Genomic DNA, 19,513 nt, shown 5'->3' on the forward strand with positions numbered 1-19,513 from the left:
GCAGTGTTTCTCAAATTTTAAGGTATATTCAAATCACCTATGGATCTAAAAAGATGTGCACACTGTGATTCAGTGTGTCTGTGATGAAATCTGAGAATGATTCCTAACCAGCTTCAGGGTGATGCTGATGCTGCTATGTGTGGACCACACTTTGAGTGGAAGGAATTAGATCATCCCCAGCCACGAGCCACAGTTTTTATGCAATCTCAGTGGTTCTGAGATCTTAAAGTACATATCACCTGGGAGCTAACTAAACTTGCAAATTGGCAAGTTCTAGTCTCAGAAATTAAAACTCGGTGGATTTCAGTTTTTAACAAATGTCCCAACAGATTGATATTCATAGTATGAACCACACACACACTTACCTACACAAATGGTATTTATTCTACAAATCACATGTTTTTAAAAAGGCAGCAACACTGCTTATTAATTTTACAAGCTACCTTGACCAAATGTGGGGAAATGTTTCTCTTGATCTGGGTGAAAGAAGAAATTATTCTCAAATTCATTGGCTTAAACCAACAATTTTATTACATCTCATGGTTTTGTGGGCCAGGAATTTGGGCCAAGGTCAAGCTAGGTGATTCTTCTGTTCTCCCTGTGGTGCTGACTGAAGTCACTTAGTCACTTAGTGGTATATAACTAGCAAATAGGTTGGTCTGAAGAGTCCAACATGCTTCACTTCACATACCTTGGCTAGAAGGCTGGGCCCACTGGGCCTGTCACCTGGAATGCCTACACACCTCTCCAGTCTGGCAGTCTTGGTTGGGGTAGTAGGTCTCCTTACATGGCAGCTCAAGGCTGTTGAGACTGTTCCAAGACAAAGGAAGTGGAAGTTGCCATTCTCTCAAGTCCTGGGCTCAGAAACTGGCAGTGTCATCTCTACTGGTCAAAGCAGTCACAAAGCCCAACCAGATTCAAGGGGGAAGAGTCAGAAATGGGCTGTAGTCATGGGTGTGCAACCAGCCCTTTGTAGAACCACAAGTGCAGTTGCATAGGGACCCGAACTCAAAAGGACCCCATGCTTGGTTTAATGCTCTGCCATCTTGAAATTATTTAAAATTTTTGAACAAAGGGCATTTTCATTTTGTACTGAGACCCACAAATTATGTAGCCTGTCCTCATCATAAACCTCACTTTTCAATGGAGAGAATATTAGGGGGGTGGGGTATAGCTCAGTGGTAGAGCACATGCTTCACAGGCATGAGGTCCTGGGTTCAATCCCCAGTGCCTCTACCAAAAAATAATTTAAATAAATTAAATAAACCTAACTACTCCCCCCGGCCCCAAAATAACCCACAGACAAAAATAAACAAATAAAACAAAAGGAATAAAACTTTTTAAAATGTTTTTTAAATGGAAAGAGTATTAAAAATTTTGTAGCCATCTTTAATCAGTCATAAGCTGCCTTCCATAGACATTATTCCTCATCAAAGTTCTATATTCAGAGTTATCCTTTCAAAATGCAGACTGAGGTTTGTTGGTTAAATTCAATACAACATAAACAAGGGAAACAAATTATGAGGCTGGAAATTGGAGTAAATTCTGTGATGTTTTAGGATTAAGAAATATGTTGGAAGCCAATCTCACTATTATACTAAATACCAGCTAGCACCCTGTAACTGATCACCTCTGTGCTCACTCTCTCATTTAGGTCACTTATGCATTAACCAACAGTTACCCAAGGTCAGTATGCATGCTAAATTTTGCATACAGTCTTTGATAAGAAAGACAGCCAGTAATCACTATATAGGGGGAAGCCTCCATGATCTCACCAAACCTGGTTTTGAGTTTTGGGGCATCCGCAAAACTAAGTAAAGTTTATTAAGGAAGGCAGTGACAACCTCTATGCTTTTTGAGGACAGGGCCACATCTGACATCTCTCTGGGTCATCAGTCATTTGCACTAACTACGTTATGTTCTTAGCAGAGCTCAGTAAGGGTTGCTGGTGATGAATCTAAGCAACAAATGGAATAATCACAATAACAACTACCAAAAAACCCAGATGGATAGAATGTAGACACAATTAATGAAGGATAAGGTCAGGAAAACAATCAAGCACAGTACTCTGCACACAGGCAAAGATTACTGAATTGAAATGATTGATATAATAAACTCCTGAAAAGTATGATTATCCAGGGAAAGTTTCTTAGAGAAAGAAGCTACACTTTGAAAGAAATGAGGGTGGGCAGAATACTGAAAGGAAATAGAAACTATGTTGGTATGAGGAGGAGAAGAAAATCAACAAGATTTGGGTAGAGGAATGTGGGGAGACGGAAGTTACTGGATAGATGAGAGGTGGGGGGGTCACTGCTTCAGGGCACTTGTTTCAGGCGCAGAATCTGAATTTACTCCACAAGCTGTGGGAAGTTAGTTTAGTTTCTTCTTGGTTTGGAAGAAATGGGTGATGGTTTTAAATTTTATTACTCAAACATAATAATGGAAGTCTCTAAGGATGCACATTCCAAAGGAGGTACAAGACTAATATGCATAATTTTCCAAAGGAGATGGTCTGAAACTTAGTGAAGGATCCTTAAACCGCTGATTCAGCTTGAGGGTACAACAATTAGAAGTTAGAGATCAGAAAAGGTCTTTAAAAGAGAGACGTTCTTGAGATACTTGATGGTGGGAACGTTCTCTTTTATCCCAGGAGACTACCTGAAGAAGTTAATATGTATCTCTTGAAGTCTGAAGAACACAATGGCCTGGTGTCTGACTTCCTCCTGAAGAAAATCTAAAGGGTAAGGGAAGGGACTGGCTACTTTGATGGAGGGAGTGAGAACTGGGCTGCATTCCCACAGTTCTTTGAGGCGAAGATTGTGCTTCCTGTTGTGGTAGATGTTGTGATGCCTGAAAGACTTGTTCCTCCAGCCACTGTAAGTGATGTCAGCAGGCAGTCCTCTACTGTCAGTCTCCACTGGGACTGCTCTGGCTGAAGAGAGCTAATGACTAACTGGTATAGTTGTATAAGGTCCTATCCCCCACCCCAATTTAGGACAACTCTGCAGGGCCATCCCAGCTTCAGAAGTCCCAGTAGCTCAACTTCTCCTGCTGATCAACTTTTCTTTTTTCCCTCTCTTTCTACAGGTATTGATCTCAAGGGGACTCCCCAAAAAACATACGCCATGGTTATCTCCATCTGAGTCTGCTTCACAAGAAACCTGACCTGTAGCACCTGTAGATCAGATGTAGGCCCCATGGACAAGTGAAATACCCTGGATCATCTTGCATCTGTCCAAGAGGGACCCTATGGGGATGGACAAACATCAGTGGAGAGGATCCTGGGGAAGGAGTGAGCAATAGCTGGAATAGGGCTGCACCAGCCCGGGTCAAGGGAACTGAAGATTAAAGACTTCCAGTTATGAGAGGGAGAGGGGTCTCTGAAGAACTTACAAAACTCCCTGTGAGAAGGAGCTTTAACAGTTCTCCAAGTCCAAAGAGCACCTATATCCAGCTCACCAAGCTGTCAATCAAATGAAGTATTTCCTGCCCCTTCGCCTGTCCTCTTTCCCAGGGCTCCAAACCTGGAGAGGACAGAAACTCAGCGGAGGGGCAGAGAACACAAGACAGGGTAAGAGAGCAGATGCCAACTCGGTTCTTTCCCTGACTTAAAAGCCTAAAACAGTTCCCCCACCTCTCTCCTCAAACACTGTAATATTCTACCTTTCCCTTTATTTGGTGAGATGCCTCATAGTTCCTCTGATGCGCGGTCTCCACAGTCCTTTGTTGCAAAAAGTCAAACCCTCACCTTGTCTAAGGATTGTCCATGGGGATCTCAGGATGCAAAGCCTAAAAGCATTGTCTTGGCTGGTCCTATGTCTCTCTGAGGTCATTACAACTGCACGCCTACTGAGAGACACGCAACGAAAGGCGCACAGCAGCCGCTCAATAATTTCTCAGATTTCCCAGTTGCCTCAGGAGCGGAGCGCTGGGTCAGCAGCGGCGGCAAGACAGAAACAGCAACAGCCCGGGTGGACCAACTGCGGACCCAGGCCAGCGCTCCCTGCGAGGCACGCGCCGGTCCGCAAGCCTCCAGACAGGTAGAGTCAGCGGAGTAAAACCTACTTGCGCTCTCTTGTGGGCCCTGACGTAACGCAATGGCAGTCCGGCCGGCTCCACGCTTCTCTCTCCGCCCCGCCCAGTCCTGCTGCCCCGCCCCATCAGTTCCGTTCCTCTCGCCCCGCCCAGCCACCCTGCCCTCGCCCTGTCCTTCCAGGTTGCCCCGCCCTGTCCCTCTCGTCAGCCCGTCCCTCCTCTAGCTGCTCGCCCCGCCCCTTCCTGCTGCCCGCCCCGCCCCGCCCGTCCCGTCCCGCCCCCTCTTGCTGCCCCGCCCCGCCCCGCTCGTCCCGTCCCGCCCCCTCCTGCTACCCTGCTGGCAAGTAGCTGCGGCCGCTGGCGCCATGGGGACCGCCTCGTCGCTTGTGAGCCCTGCGGGCGGGGAGGTGATCGAGGACACCTACGGGGCGGGCGGCGGTGAGGCCTGTGAGATCCCGGTGGAGGTGAAGCCCAAGGCCCGCCTGCTGCGCAGCTCGTTCCGCCGGGGCGCGGGAGTGGCGGCGGCGGCGGCGGGGGCCGGGCCCGGGTCGCTGCCCCGCGGGGCGGGCGGCGGCGGGCTGCTGGGGGCCAGCTTCAAGTCCACTGGCTCGTCGGTGCCCGAGCTGGAGTACGCGGCGGCCGAGTACGAGCGGCTGAAGAAGGAGTACGAGATCTTCCGGGTCAGCAAGAACCAGGAGTTGTTATCCATGGGCCGCCGTGAGGCCAAGCTGGACACAGAGAACAAGCGGCTGCGGGCCGAGCTGCAGGTAATGCGGGGCCGGGCGCTCCTCAGGGACTACCGCGACACCCGGGGAAGTGAAGCCCGGGGCGGCCTGCCCACGGCCCCGCAGCCGCTTGGCCGCACTGCCAGCTGGACCCTGGATGCCTGACTCCACCCCTCGTCCATCCTGTCTCATCTCCAAACCGAGAAAGTCTGGAAAGTTGAGCAGAAGCTGCTCAGAATTTTAGTTTCAGGGGACGTATTGTCTTGGGGTCTAAACTGATTGCTTAACTAAACCTCCTCCCCCTTTCTGTTTCTGGCCATGCCTCCGGACACTGAAGCAATTAGCCTGAAAGTGTCCTGAAGCAGCAAATGCCAATCTCCAGGGAAGTAGGTCCACACGGGGCACACATATACACAAAAGACTGGTGACATCTGTTGAAGCAACTCATCAAACGCTTCCCAGGACTTTTAAAACCCCCTGCCGCCCCCACACACAATTTTTACATACCTCCAATTTCTTTGTGAAGTTCCATAGCTCTTGGGGTTTAATGATCTTGAAGTGAAATTTTCTGGAAGCCTCCTGCTTAACTGCTCTAGTTGAAAACGTTCTCTAGGTGTAGTCAAATGCCCTTAACTCATTTGATTAATTTACTCAAAAAACAATTATCGCCTACACTCCCTGTAGTAGATCCATTTAAACTAATTAAAATAGTATATAAAGCAAAAGGGTATTTTTCTGTGGGCAAAGTTGTGAGACTTTGTGCCATCTTTTGGGGGCCCCTCTAAGCTTGCTCTCTATATTTGCTGTGGGAGAAACTTATGGACAGCCCAGGTATTCCTGGGCTCATTACAGTAGGAATAGAATAAATACCTCAGGCTGATTTTTCTAAAAGAAAGAAGACTTCTTCCTTCTAGACTCGGCATTCTAGTTAACACACCCACTCCTGTTAGCGGTTGTATAGTTAGCACTATTATCTGGGAAGACATAAGCAGTTTATCTGTTGTCTTAGCAATTTCCTACTGGGCAGTCTTAATGCACTTGCATATATGAAATGGACTTAGACATTTCAGACATCTGATTTCCATCCAAACCATTGTTCAGTGGACACTGCATATTGCAAAGGACTGTGGGGTGGCGGTGGACAAGAAGGCTGCACCAACCAGGGCAGAGTGCACTAAAGTGTTGACATATGTCCCAGTCCCAGGTTATTCCTATTACCAATCCTGATTCCTCACGTAACCCTTTCCTTTTTCACTTATCTAGGCTTTAAGAAAACCTTTTCTGTATTTATTTAACCCATTCAATCACACATTTATGGGAAGCCTGCTGTGTGTCAGGCACTGCGAGGGCTCTGGAGATAGCAATATGAGAAAGGCGTGGAGTCTCAGAATTAATTATCCTTCAGGTTAAGCTTTACAAATTGTACTTTTTGTTAAAGATGGAGAACAGGTGTAGGGAAGATTAAGAACTAGTGCAGTATTTCAAAGAAAAAGTATTCATTTCCATTGAAGGCGTAATGTTAAGTGTCTTCATCTACTATAATTTAAGCATATTTGCATTTTTTTATGTGTTTGAATAAAATGGCAATATGCAGTTCTTGATCACTGGTAAAAAATAAGTAGATTGTTAGAATTCTAAGATGTGTAATATGTATGCAAGATAATATAAAGTTCAAGAGGCATGTTATTTTTGTTAGAAATAACAAGATAAATTATTCCAGGCACTTCAGAAAACTTACCAGAAGATACTTCGGGAAAAGGAAAGTGCTTTAGAAGCAAAATACCAAGCAATGGAGAGAGCAGCTACATTTGAACATGACAGAGATAAAGTTAAAAGACAATTCAAGGTAAATTTCATACATTTTTATCCCCAAAGTGACACAGAATAAAAACAGTTATGTTTTAAAAGTTCATATAATGCTGCGATGAATAAATAGAAATAGTTGTTGAAGCAGTCATGCAAGTTGTAAGAACTAGACTAAAGCACTTTTTACATTTTTTAGCTGGACCAGGTAAACTTGAGAGTTTCAAAGAAAAGATATGGAAGTGAACATTTTAATAGAGATTTTGAAAAAAAAAAGTGTTTTTATTAGGGGAAGGCATTTAGAAATGTTTGGGGACGTTTTGTATGGGAGGGCAGTACTGGCATTTAGTGGGAGGGGGACAAATTTGCTAAACCTCTGGTACTGCATTGGACAGCCCCACATCATAAACACGCATCCTGCTGGAATTCCAGCGGGTTCCAGTTACAAAACAGCGATGTAGAGGTACTCAAGTTATTCATCCTATAAAAGAGGCAATCAAGGACCAAATGAATGTTGATTTTATGAATAAAAGAATTTTCCCTTAGAAGTTGATGACACAGTTGCTTTTTGATTATGGAAAAGGGTTTCAAAATTAAAATCTTTCTTTTCAAGATTTTTAGGGAGACCAAGGAGAATGAAATTCAGGATTTATTGAGGGCCAAGCGAGAGTTGGAGAGCAAACTTCAGAGGCTACAGGCTCAGGGGATCCAAGTATTTGATCCTGGGGAGTCTGATTCAGATGACAACTGTACAGATGTTACTGGTAAATTTATTTCCTATGTATAATATCTTGAATGTAATGATCCTGTAGAGCCAACTTTGAATCCTTTTAAGCAATTGCTGTTACAGATAGAGTTGCACTTTGTCTTTCTTTCTCAGCTGCTCTAACAGCTCTTTTCCATGAAGTCCATGATGTTGTAGAGGTTGAGCTTCCTTCTGTCTTATTGCTCTGCTGACCTTAACCCATAGCTTCTCTCTCTGGTCTAAGATAGCTCCTCCAGGTCCCACCATCACATCTGCATTTTAACCAGGGAGAGAGGGAGGGGAATACATTACTTCCCTCGAAAGCACAATCTAAAAGATGCACAGATGACTCCTACTCCTAGGAAGATTGGAAAGTGTGATCATTAGCAGGAGAGCCATGTATCCACATTAAGTTTGGGGTTGGGTTACTGAAGGAAGAGGGGGAGAAGAGATATTGGACGACAGTCAGTAGTCTCTGTCATGTTTTTCTACATAATTGATGTATTCTTTACAACTGTCAGAATATCTGCATAATATTTCATTGAGTGGGTTCCAATGCAGTTTTGTGAAATACTTTTCAAGTTTTTATTTTGTAATTAAACATATGAAGTACGTTTTTTCTAGAAATAAAGAAAAATCTGGAATTACAGAATGAAGGGTCCACCATGCTTTAAGGAAATACTAATGAGGTGCGATTGATATTGGAAAAAGAAAAAGACTCTGTTTTAAATGCAGTGGAAAAATGCAGTCATTCTCCATGTATATACAAACTGATATATTTTGGAGTGAAATACAGCAACTGATAATTCCCTCTTAATTTGTATTTTAGTACCGCTGGAATCTGACCAGCATCCTGGGACTTTTGTTACTAACTTCTGAGAAAAAAATGAAGTGATTCTTAATGGCTTAGAGTGACTAAGAAGATGCTTTTATGCCCCCACATTAGTCTTAGTGATTATTTCAGTATTGACATATGTTAAAACATACAGTGTTTCAATATTCTAGTTCTCTTGGCAAATTAATAAAAAACAAGTTAATATTTCCTCCCAGGTCTTCATATTTTGATTTAAACCTGAAGAAGAAATGCCTGAAGGAATGCCACTCATTTGAAGTTCAAAAATCTACAAATAATACTCTCAGTTTTGCCAGAGATTTAGCTCAAATACCAGTTTACTTTATAGTTAGTCAAGGATGCCATGCAACTATTCTGGCAAATAATACTTATTTAAAAAATCAACATGTTCATAAATACCTATTGATTAAGACATTAATTTTATTGCTCTGTTAGGTTAAAGAGAATGTACTCTTTATATGCTTAGCTTACATCCTAATAGATTACCAATATTAATTACCAGTGTGCCAGTAATAGGTTTCCTTTGAAATTCTTTCCTTCAACTTTTACATCGATACCTAAATCATATAGCTAGAAATGTTTCTTAGAATTTTCGTGGCTGGGGCGAATGTTTTTCACTTCTCTCTGTTATTATAATTCCTTTGGTTATTGTATTTGTAATTTCTTTTCATCTATTTTCTCTTTTTAACCCCCTTTTTAAATTTGAGATGATAACCACCACTGTAGAACTTGCCAGAAGTTGATGGTAAAGTACTTTTAAAATCATTGTTTTGAATTCAGAATCAGTTTGAACATTTGTTGTATTTACAATATTGTACTATTTTTTAAATTAGAAATCCTATTAAGTATATATGATAAGTTTTTGAAATTTCACTACCTAGTTTGATTTTCATCAGATGAAATCTCTTACTTTTACAGCTGCTGGAACCCAGTGTGAATATTGGTCCGGTGGAGCCTTGGGAAGTGAGCCTTCGATTGGGAGCATGATCCAACTTCAGCAGTCCTTTCGGGGCCCTGAGTTCGCCCATAGTTCTATAGATGTAGAAGGACCCTTTGCTAATGTCAACAGAGGTAACACACGCCATTTGCCAATTACCTTGGTTAATAGTAGTGACTGTTTGTGTGCTATAATCGTGTGCTGGGAAAACTACCATCAGCAGAGCATGAGATTTGTGTTCTGGGAGTCTTCCACTGTTAAACCGTCACGTATTGGTGCTTGTCACTGACCAGGGATAATGAAGTTACGTAATTCACAGCAGGATCAGAGGGTGCTCCCCAGTCAGACTGGCCAGTGGGTTCTAATAACTGAACTGCTGGTCTGAATTCTTCGGTATTTTAGTAGAGCAGTGAGAGTCTAACGTAGATTAACTGAAAAACAGTAGTTTTTAATCTTTCGCTCTGCATCTTTGACGGTGTTGAAAGTTAGAGCAGTTTGTGGAGTAGAATACAAAACCTCAGTTATATAATACAGTATTTTTATCAAAAGAATATTTTCACTATTTTTATATAATTTGATATCCAAAACAGCTCTTAGGATCTGTTCAGAACTTAAATACCACCACAGATCTGAGATGTGATAAGTAGCTTTACTTTTCTTAAAACTATGAAATTATTTATCTTTTAGCAAAATGAAAATCATTTTTAACTATGCCTTTTGAATTAGCCAAATATGTTTCAGAATATTCATTCACTATCATTTGATTACTTTTCTTTTTATGCCATTCTTGAACTTTCTTTTTGACTCAGTATATTTCAAGAATAATAAGTTGGTAAAACCATAGGCCAGTGGGAATGTAGGCTCTCCTCGAGGAGCAAACTGACTGAACAGCCCATGTAGCCTAGTTCCCTGTCATTTGATTGGAGCCATGGGTACACCAGCAAAGACAACTAGTGACATTGATTGCTTTAAGCCTCAGGATAGAATTTGGGGTTAGAGGACTGATTGCCTTCTGAGATGTTATTCTAGAAGCTACTTCAGTATTGCAAATGAGATCAGATTTCATTCTATGATGCCTGTTGTGTTTTTTTTTTAACTTTTGGGGAATCATCTTGTCAAATGTTTTCTAGTAAGTTTTTTCAGGAACTGATGAGAAATTTTATTTTCAGATGACTGGGATATTGCTGTAGCTAGTTTATTACAAGTTACCCCGCTGTTTTCGCATTCTCTGTGGAGTAACACTGTCAGATGTTACCTTATTTGTACAGATGAAACTCAGCCCGAAATGGATCTTTTCCTTAAGGTGAGGACATTTATAAATTCTGTATTCACTGATTTAAAATACAAGTTAATATTGTGTCCTGTTGATGATACTACTACATCTAAACCAAGCATTTTATTATCTACTAGATTATGTCTTAAAGAGCAGGAAGCATCCTGGGCTTTTCTTAAGAAAAAGTCTTACTCAATATTATCAATATGTTCAAATTAAAGCCTTGGAACTTTATGCTTTTGAATGCTTCATTATACATTCTCCATAGTGTTTAAGACCCTTACTGGTGGTGCCTGCTTTAATTAAAACCTGCCAGCCCTATCCTGAATCTGTTTTAGGTTATAATAAAATTTAATCCTTGTTATGGTTCTTAATTTTCAAGGCAGCCATTGGGGTTAATCTAAGGTAAGGGTCAGCAAACTGCAGCTTGTGGATCAAATTTGGCCTGCAGCCTGTTTGTGTATGACCTGGAGCTAAGATTGGCTTTTACATTTTTAAATAGTTGAAAAAAAGTCGAAAGAAGAGTAATATTTTGACAAGTGAAAATTATATGAAATTCAAATTTTGTTGTCTGTAAATAAAGTTTGACTGGAACATAGCTATGTTCAATGTATTGTCTCTGGTTGCTTCACACCAGTGGCAGAATAAATTATGATGGAGACTAAATGGACCGCAGAGACCTCTGCCAAAACAGCCAAGTTGCTTAGCTGTCATTAATTTGTGAGAATATTTGCCATCTGGCCCTTTATAGAAAAAGTTTGTCAGTTACTGTTCTACTGAATTTTAAATAAATATGCATGTCACGTGCTATACCTGCTATATTAACACTCTCCAGATTGTTGACTAGTAAATTCATTTAGCTTTCTTTTTTGATATACTCAATTTTGGTAAAAAGATAAAACATTTTTGCAAGCCAAAAGTTCCACTCACTAACTGAATATAGGTTATTCTCATACATATGTTGAGGGGATTACTAATTTATTGCATAATAATAAATATCATTACTTAGTAAATTAATTTGTTATAAACCAACATGTTTTTATTTTATATCTGTTTGCTTTTGTGTTCTAATAGATCATGGTGGACAATTTTTTACTATATTAATCTATGGATTTATATTTTCCACCCTATAACAATAAACAAATCATTTATAATAATAAAAAAGATAACTAAATTCCAAAGCAAAATAGCCTAATATTTTACTCCTGTTATTTTAAGTTTTATTATGAGATAAATCACTTTCTGAGTGAGGAAACAGCCAAGCCTAAGCTATTACTTTTCATTTTCTAGAGAAACTTGCCTTTTCTCTTAAAGATTGTCTTTAAAATGTGATTATATATATATTAAAATTTTAAATCAGAGAATATCCAACATACCTGTTCTAAAGCATGCTCTTTTAAATAGTGCAAAGCTGACTAGATCTGTAGTTAAATAAGCTATGCTTTTATATATTTTAATTTGTTTTTAGGACTATTCACCTAAACTTAAGAGGATGTGTGAGACAATGGGATATTTTTTCCATGCTGTATATTTTCCAGTAGATATTGAAAATCAATACCTCACTGTAAGAAAATGGGAAATTGAGAAGAGCTCATTAGTTATCTTATTCATTCATTTAACTTTACCGAGGTAAGCTGAAAATTCTATAGTTTATTACAGGGGTTAAACTTGTAAATAGAATTAAGATTGCCAAGTGAACTTGAAAGATAAGGTCTAATTGGATTCTTATAATCAGAAACAATCCATGAAATGCAGTAAATTCTATGACTTTTCATACTTAAATAAAATAAAAAGTTAAAAGTTTCATACTATTAGGCTTGTTTGATAGGTCATAAGATTAGCGTCATATACTGACAGGCATATGAGGAACAGATAAACGAGATTATACTGTATAGCACAGGGAAATATATACAAGATCTTGTGGTAGCTCACAGCGAAAAAAATGCAACAATGAATGAATATGTGTATGTTCATGTATAACTGAAAAATTGTGCTCTACACTGGAAATTGACACAACATTGTAAAATGACTATAACTCAGTGAAAAAAGTTAAAAAAAGATTAATGTCGTGAATGTAAAGATCATTTTTTAATATTGAAATACAGGTTATTTAAATGTGTTAGTTTCTGGTGTACAGCAAAATGATTCAGTTATACATATACATATATATGTATATATATCTATATTCTTTTTGGATTCTTTTCCACTATAGTTTATTATAAGATATTGAATATAGTTCCCTGTGCTATATAGTAGGTCCTTGTTAAAGATAATTTTAAACAGGAGTCAACAAACTATGGCCCTCAAGCCAAATCCAGTCAGCCACCTGTTTTTATAAGTAAAATTTTATTGGAACGCAGGTATGTTCATTGATATATGTATTATCTACAGCTGCTTTCACACTACAGCAGCAGAGATGAGTAGTTACAACAGGGACTGTGTGGCCAGCAAAGCCTAAAGAATTTACCAGCTGGCCCTTTACAGAAAATAGTAGTGATCCTTGATTTCAATAATCCGCATTTACCTTCATTATTTTCTTTGAGAGGCACGTGAACACTTGTTGTATAGGTGTTAAATCATATTTTTAAATCTGAAGAGCTTATCACTTTAAGTTCAGTAAAGTGAGCAGTTTTCTTATAATGTGAATATTATCACACCGGTGAGTCTAGTCTGCAAATAAAGATTTTTTTTTTACCAGTTAGATATATACATAGAAGACAAAATAGGTTAAATCAGAGGTTAATTTTTCTTTCTACATTTGCTAGCTAATTGGATTTAACCCTTTCAAAGCATTTTTGTTTTTTTTTTATTGAGGACCAGCTCTGACTTGAACTATGTATGGAAGTATTTGGAGTCCTAAGCTTTACCAGGCACTTTGCAGTGTAATCCATCATTGACCCTGAGACTCTAGCCAGAGGCCACGTGGCCAGAGGACCACCTGGTCAAGGAACCTTCTCCCAAAACGAATTTAAGGCCTCCTTCAACTTGATTTCCTTTTGTTGAGGTTCCTTACCTCCCCTCCCTCTTTTATTTTCCTGTTTTATTTTTATATTTATTAAGAGTATATCCTGTTTTGTTATTTAATGTCTGGGTAGTATTTTATCTCCAGTGGTAGTATATGTCATTTGCTGTTTTTCTCCTGTTAATTTTTTAATCCTTAAAACCATGTTGTTTTTCCTTTTTTCAGTTTTTTTCTTTTTCTTTTCCTCATTTTGTTTTTTCTTCTGTTTTGTCTTAGAGCTAGTATTTTCATTTTTTATGCAAATTCTGAATAATGTAATAGCTTTGCCCTATGTATACACACTAACTTGCCTCTCTAGACAAACTTTCATTTAATGCTTTTAAGAGACGGGTTATTGTTTACAATTTTCCTGTGGTGTAGGAAATGCTAGTAGCTCGTTTGAAGATTTTTCTAGAATTTAAATAGGTATAGTACACTGCAGTTATAGTACACTGTAACAAAGTTAGAATTTTTTTTAACCTTTACTACAGTAAATGATTTTTCACTAGCTCTCTAATCTTTCCCAATCTACCTCTGGATCTTTTTTATAGTGTATCTTGCTTATAAGGATTCACATCATTTATTGGATGAGTAAAGGCTAAAGGACTAGAGAAGAGAAAAATCTTGAAACCTTGAGGCTGATAGTATTTGTGTGTTAACTTGAGATTTACATAATTGTAGATGGAGTTAGGTTTTCCATTTATTTGCAAAGTCTCATGAGTCTGGTCCACTATTTTGAGCCATGTTTAACAGTATTTTTGAGAAGTTTTTTTTTTTTTTAATTAGATTAAAAAATTTAAAGTTAGGCATGTTTTAAAATTCAGTTTAGTACACAATTTATCATACCTATTCTCATTGTCTGACAATGAACATGTTATGCTTTAAGACTTAAGCTAAGACAGAACTATAAAAACATCCATTGTTGGAAAGTTTCACTTGTTTGGCAGCTGGACCTTTTCTAGCCACTTGTCGTTGTAGTAAATCCTCCTTCTTGGCATTTAGGTTAGTTGACTAACTGCTGCCACCGTGCCGTTTAGCACAAGAAATACTAATTTTCAATCTAGCTTTTTATTGGAGGACTGTGAAGAAGCTTTTCTGAAAAACCCTGAAGGCAAACCACGGTTAATTTATCATCGTTTGGAGGATGGGGAAGTCAGTTCTGACTCTGTCCAGCAACTGATTGATCAAGTTTCTAACCTGAACAAGACCAGCAAAGCCAAGGTAAAATGCATACATTTGTTTTCTAAGAACAAGCGTGGCAGAGAGAGGTGCTGGAGCAAAGGCCATGAGGTGGGAGTGAGCGGCATGTTCGGGGAGAGGAAGGAAGGCAGCGTAACTGGAGGGGAGTAGTGACAAGAGACGAGTAGGAGAGGTCACAGGAGCAGATCCTGAAGAACCTTGGTTTTTTTAACTTAGAATGAGATGGGGAGCCATTGAAGGCCTTTAAGCAAAGAGGAAGATAAGCTGTTCTGACAAGGATCTCTCGGACTACCGTGTCGAGAATTACTGGTTTGGAGGGAGGGCGGTGCCATCATGCAGGTGAGGGATGCTGGTGCCTCAGACCAAGGTGGTGGTAGAGGATGTGATGGGAAGCGGTATGATTCTGGGTACATTTTGACAGAGCCGATAGATGTCCTAGCAGATTCGTGGGGACTAAGAGAAAGAAAGAAAGAATGCAGTATGTGCCTAAAAAGAATGATCTGTGAGTGGACAAATCAGGCTCTTTACTGGACTTTTTCCCCATGCACAGAGTCCTTCTATCTGCTGTCCACCAAGGTTAGTGTAAGGAGGAGCCTTTCCATGATAACCTTTCCTGAGAGCATTGGAAAAGTCAAAACCTAATGAGGAGTGGGAGGAAGATCTGATCATCCTAGTTGCATAGTGGGATATATTTTAGAACAGAGATTACAGGCTTTGAATTACTGAGCGCTGAGATAACTTGGTAAATGTTTATAGTCAATGTCAAGAATACAATCAAAAACAACTCTAGGATTTGGATGAAGTTTCTATTTCTCTGTGCCCAGGTAGAAAATAAGTTCAAATGTGAATCTGAGCATTTCTCTTTACATCAATTAGTATTGACAAGATAGCTTGCAGCCAGCATAACATGGTGAAGAGTCTAAGACAAAAGAGTACATTTTTATTATAGTTAATCTCTAGAGCCATTTCATTCTTTGTTTTAATTATTTTAGTTTCAGCCTAGTCCACTAGCTCCCATGAGGAAAGGTATTAGTTCATCTTTCTTATTTTCATTCTATTTATCCTATAAATATTGCTTTTAAAAATTAGTATACTAGAAGAATGAATTTTTGTATATAGCAGTCAAATTAGATCTCTCTGCCATGATTGTAAATTTAAATGTGGAATAAACTTCTTTGCTTTTTTGTTTTGTAGAATTTACTGATATAAAGATGGATTTTGAAGATTATATATACTAAATGATACAAAAGACAAAATTAGGTCACATAAGCAAAAAAAGAATATACTTTGTGTTTTATTTGCAACATTGTTCACCCTGAATCCCTTGTGTGACCTTGAACAAGTTATTTAACTTGCCTCAGTTTCCTCTTCTGTAAAATGGAGGGATTAATAGTGTCTTCCTCACAGGGTTGTCATGGGTATAAATGATCTAATAATATACGCAAAGTACTTAGAACAGGTCCTGACATACTGTTTTTCCTTGTTGTTGTAAATCTTTTTTCCCCAGATCATTGATCACTCAGGAGATCCTGCAGAAGGAGTATATAAAATTTATATATATGTGGAAAAGATTATTAAACAGGTAAATATTCAGTCCCTGTAAGATTCCACCTCAAATGTTTTAAGACTGTTTTCTGTAAAATTGGGTTTTCCAGAGAAAATCAATTGTTTTTTTTTTTTTTCAAAACAATACCCGGGGAGCATGCCATTGTTCTGGCGGGAGTTGGTCCTGTGATATTAGCATGGCATCACTAGTACCACGTATCTGAATCTCTCAACTGTCTCACAAGCGATTTGATGCTTTAATATCTATTAAATGTAAAATGGATTATAAAAATGGTAGATAAAAAGGGAAGTATTTAAGGGAAAATATTCATCTTGTTCAATAGAGCCTCCTCAGATTCTGTGTGCACCTAGAGTTTTTGTAGATTAGAAAAATCCTTCTTGAATTTTTCTGCCACATTACCCCTAACAGCAGAGAAGGGTGAAAACACACCCTGAGGTGTCTGAGGTCAGCAGTATATATTCTGCTTGAATTATACCTGTTTTTATTTTTAATACTAAAAATCACTTAAAATTATGTATCAGCAAAAATGCTAATAATGATAATAAAGAGGGAAAGAATCCCCTGTCTTCAAGTGAAACGGGCACAAGAGGAAGGCATGCCATGTTTAGCCTGTTTGCCCTTACCTGCTGAGCCTCCCTCAGGGTGCTGGGGACCTTTTTTGAAAAGTAAGAGATGAGATTACTTTTTGAAATTAACTTGTGTTACAAGTATGGAGATTTGTGATCAGAAAAAAAGAGTGAGCCCCCAGACGTAATGATACGACTGCTGGCAACACATTTTGTTTAGTGATCTTTGGTATAAAGATTGAAATGATCCGTTTTGATCTCAACAACCTTGTGAATTTTAGGACCAAGATAAATGAGGTGAATTGAGCAGAATAAATGGCTGAAAGTGAAAATGGACAGATTCACCAATTTTACTGCTTGTGGGACAACATATTTTCAGTGTTTAATATAAAGATTAGATATCAGTGGGAATATTTGATATCAAGAAACCCCATCTTACTAATTAAATTCTTACAAAAATGTAAAGCAGCATATTTCCTTGACACTAGCACAGTCTTTAAAATTATTCATCAGCCAGACATAACTATAGATATTGTGTAACATTTTTTGGAAACCAGATCTCATGGGAGCTAAATTCCCCTCTAACTTTATTTTTAATGAAAAAGAAAAGTCTTTATGTTTACTATTTTAATGTTTCTTTACTTCTCTTCTTCATTTTTAAACTAGCACTTATTTTTATAGTTGGAAATTCATCCTTGGAGGCACTATAATGAGGCCGTAGGTTTGGACTTGCCCTCTAAGTTAGGTGAGGGCCACCTGAGGCCTCTGTACTAACAATACTGCAGCCAAGGGCTTCACATTCTTCATTCGTTTTTGTGTGCTTACTCTTGGTGTTTAGGACATCCTGGGCTTTGAAAACACAGACTTGGACACTAAGGATTTGGGCAGTGAAGATTCCACTCCAGAAGAAGACGATTTTGGTGATGTTCTATGGGACATCCATGATGAACAAGAGCAAATGGAAGCTTTTCAGCAGGCTTCAAACTCAGCCCATGAGTTGGGATTCGAGAAAGTAAGCATTTGGTGTATTGTTCCAACAAAGATCAGTTGCCACTTAAAGGCTGTATCATAATTGTGGTTTCACCTAATCAAAGTCAAGGTTAAGGATGGTGTTAGTGTTTGCCCTCATGGCTTAATTATCCATGTTGAGACATGTGCATAGGTTTGTATCATATAAAGATGTGTGAGATTCAGGTATACTTATGAACATCAAACGTGTTTAGTTACAGATTAGGATTTATCAACTACATGTTCATTATGTTACCATCTAGTTCACTAGGTCAAGATTGGGATGGCTAGGAAACTTGATAAAAGGAGTAAGGCTATCTATTCTTCCACTTCTTGGAGGAGTCAAAATTTCAAACATTCAGAAAACAAAGCACAGTTAATGCAACAGGCAGATCCTTCAGCATCCTTAAATATCTAAGCAAATTAACAAAACTAGAAGTGCACAGAGAATCTATGTCCAAGTTCAAAAAATACTTAATTATAATTAAAAATTAATGTAAGAACTAATCTTTTAAAGACTATTAAAGTAGTTGTCACTAACAGCTGCATTTTTATAGGACTTTTCAAGGACTTTTATAATTTAGACCATCAGTGTTTATGTTCTGGTTCTACCATTTCCTCACTATGGATTTTGATCAAGTTACTTAGCTCTAAACTTTGACTTTCTTGTCTCTTGTGAAATGAGAATAACTAATAATGCCTACTTCATTGGGTTGTTGGGGCGACTAAGCCAGACCATGTGCATAAAGCACTTGGCACAGTACCTGGCATATGATAAATGGAGACCCTAAGGTTCAGATTATGGTTTGCCTAAGAGCATACAGGGTGTAGACTGCAGATGTGAGATTTGAACCTAGGTCTTCTGGCTCCAAATCCTGTGCTTTCTTTCTACTATGACAGAGGGTCTTAACTTGGGAACTAGAGGTCTAAATAGGCTTTATGTGGACCATGAACTGAAGTGTTAAGATTTACAACATCATAAATCAATTAAACCCTTTGTTTCTTGTGAAGCCTCGTTGCTCTCAGAATTATTTGAATTCCTGGGGAATATGAAATGACAAACAGAAAAACTGATTGAAAAACTATACCAAGTAATTATTTCTAGTAGTGGCTGGAAACTTTTGCTACCGTAAAACTCACACACACTACTTATTACATGTCATTTAGACCACTGGTCCACTTAATAAACATTTTAACCCCCAAGATAATTTTGGAAACTCCTTTGTAACTATGGAGATATTTTGGGGTTTCTGAGAGTGTTCTTTTCAGCTCTGAACCAGTTTTTTTGTGTCTGGGGAAAGCCTAGAAGTTGGAGTTGTTAGACTCTGCATAGAACACATTCAGTTTCAGAAAGATGGCAGGCGGCCTGTCCTAACCTGATTCTCTGCAGCAGGTTGGGAGACTCCGAGGCCCCAGATAAGACCTGCTCTTGTTTCTCAGGAGTCACTGGAAACTGGGATGGTCTCCAGGACAGGCTTTCTTCTGACCAGGAGATCTAGGTGGCCTGCAGGCACCCTCAAGGCTTTCTGTGGTACTTAAGTGGTTCAGGAGCTACAGGGTGATACAGTGGCCTCACTGCAGCATTCTCCAAAACACCTGAATGTTGCAAGACCCCGTGAGGCTCCTAAGTGTTGTCCCTCATCCATTAATTTGCAGCATTACTATGATAGAAGACATAGGGGCCCACTCTTAGTTTACTACTTTGGGCATATTTAACCAGCCATAAAAATAAGCAATTATGAGGGTGCTGTTGACTGAAAGTAGGTTTCATTTTCTGATGCAGCTTATCTCCACTGATTT

General features: G+C 39.1%; 1 protein-coding gene and 1 non-coding gene across 5 annotated transcripts in view; both read left to right on the top strand.

Annotated features, from left to right (window-relative positions):
* Window positions 1–1,162: 1,162 nt before the first annotated feature.
* TRNAV-CAC (transfer RNA valine (anticodon CAC)) lies at window positions 1,163–1,239 on the top strand. The gene has a single exon. It is a non-coding gene; the product is annotated as a tRNA-Val (tRNA).
* A 3,105-nt stretch (window positions 1,240–4,344) lies between these two features.
* NPHP3 (nephrocystin 3) overlaps window positions 4,345–19,513 on the top strand; it is a 32,475-nt gene continuing 17,306 nt past the window's right edge. For 2 of the 4 annotated variants that reach the window (XR_012509422.1, XM_074371230.1), the window contains exons 1-9: window positions 4,345–4,802; window positions 6,481–6,606; window positions 7,177–7,327; window positions 9,080–9,232; window positions 10,268–10,401; window positions 11,840–12,000; window positions 14,437–14,593; window positions 16,080–16,154; window positions 17,544–17,717. Coding sequence is in view for 3 of the 4 variants with exons in the window: in XM_074371230.1 (XP_074227331.1) it covers window positions 4,401–4,802; window positions 6,481–6,606; window positions 7,177–7,327; window positions 9,080–9,232; window positions 10,268–10,401; window positions 11,840–12,000; window positions 14,437–14,593; window positions 16,080–16,154; window positions 17,544–17,717 (1,533 nt within the window). In the remaining variant the exon portion in view is untranslated. The remainder of the gene's footprint in view (window positions 4,803–6,480; window positions 6,607–7,176; window positions 7,328–9,079; window positions 9,233–10,267; window positions 10,402–11,839; window positions 12,001–14,436; window positions 14,594–16,079; window positions 16,155–17,543; window positions 17,718–19,513) is intronic. The other 2 variants (XM_045511228.2, XM_010947738.3) reach the window with 2 other exon arrangements.

Source organism: Camelus bactrianus, chromosome 1 (assembly GCF_048773025.1).
Source record: "Camelus bactrianus isolate YW-2024 breed Bactrian camel chromosome 1, ASM4877302v1, whole genome shotgun sequence".
Classification (NCBI taxonomy): domain Eukaryota; kingdom Metazoa; phylum Chordata; class Mammalia; order Artiodactyla; family Camelidae; genus Camelus; species Camelus bactrianus.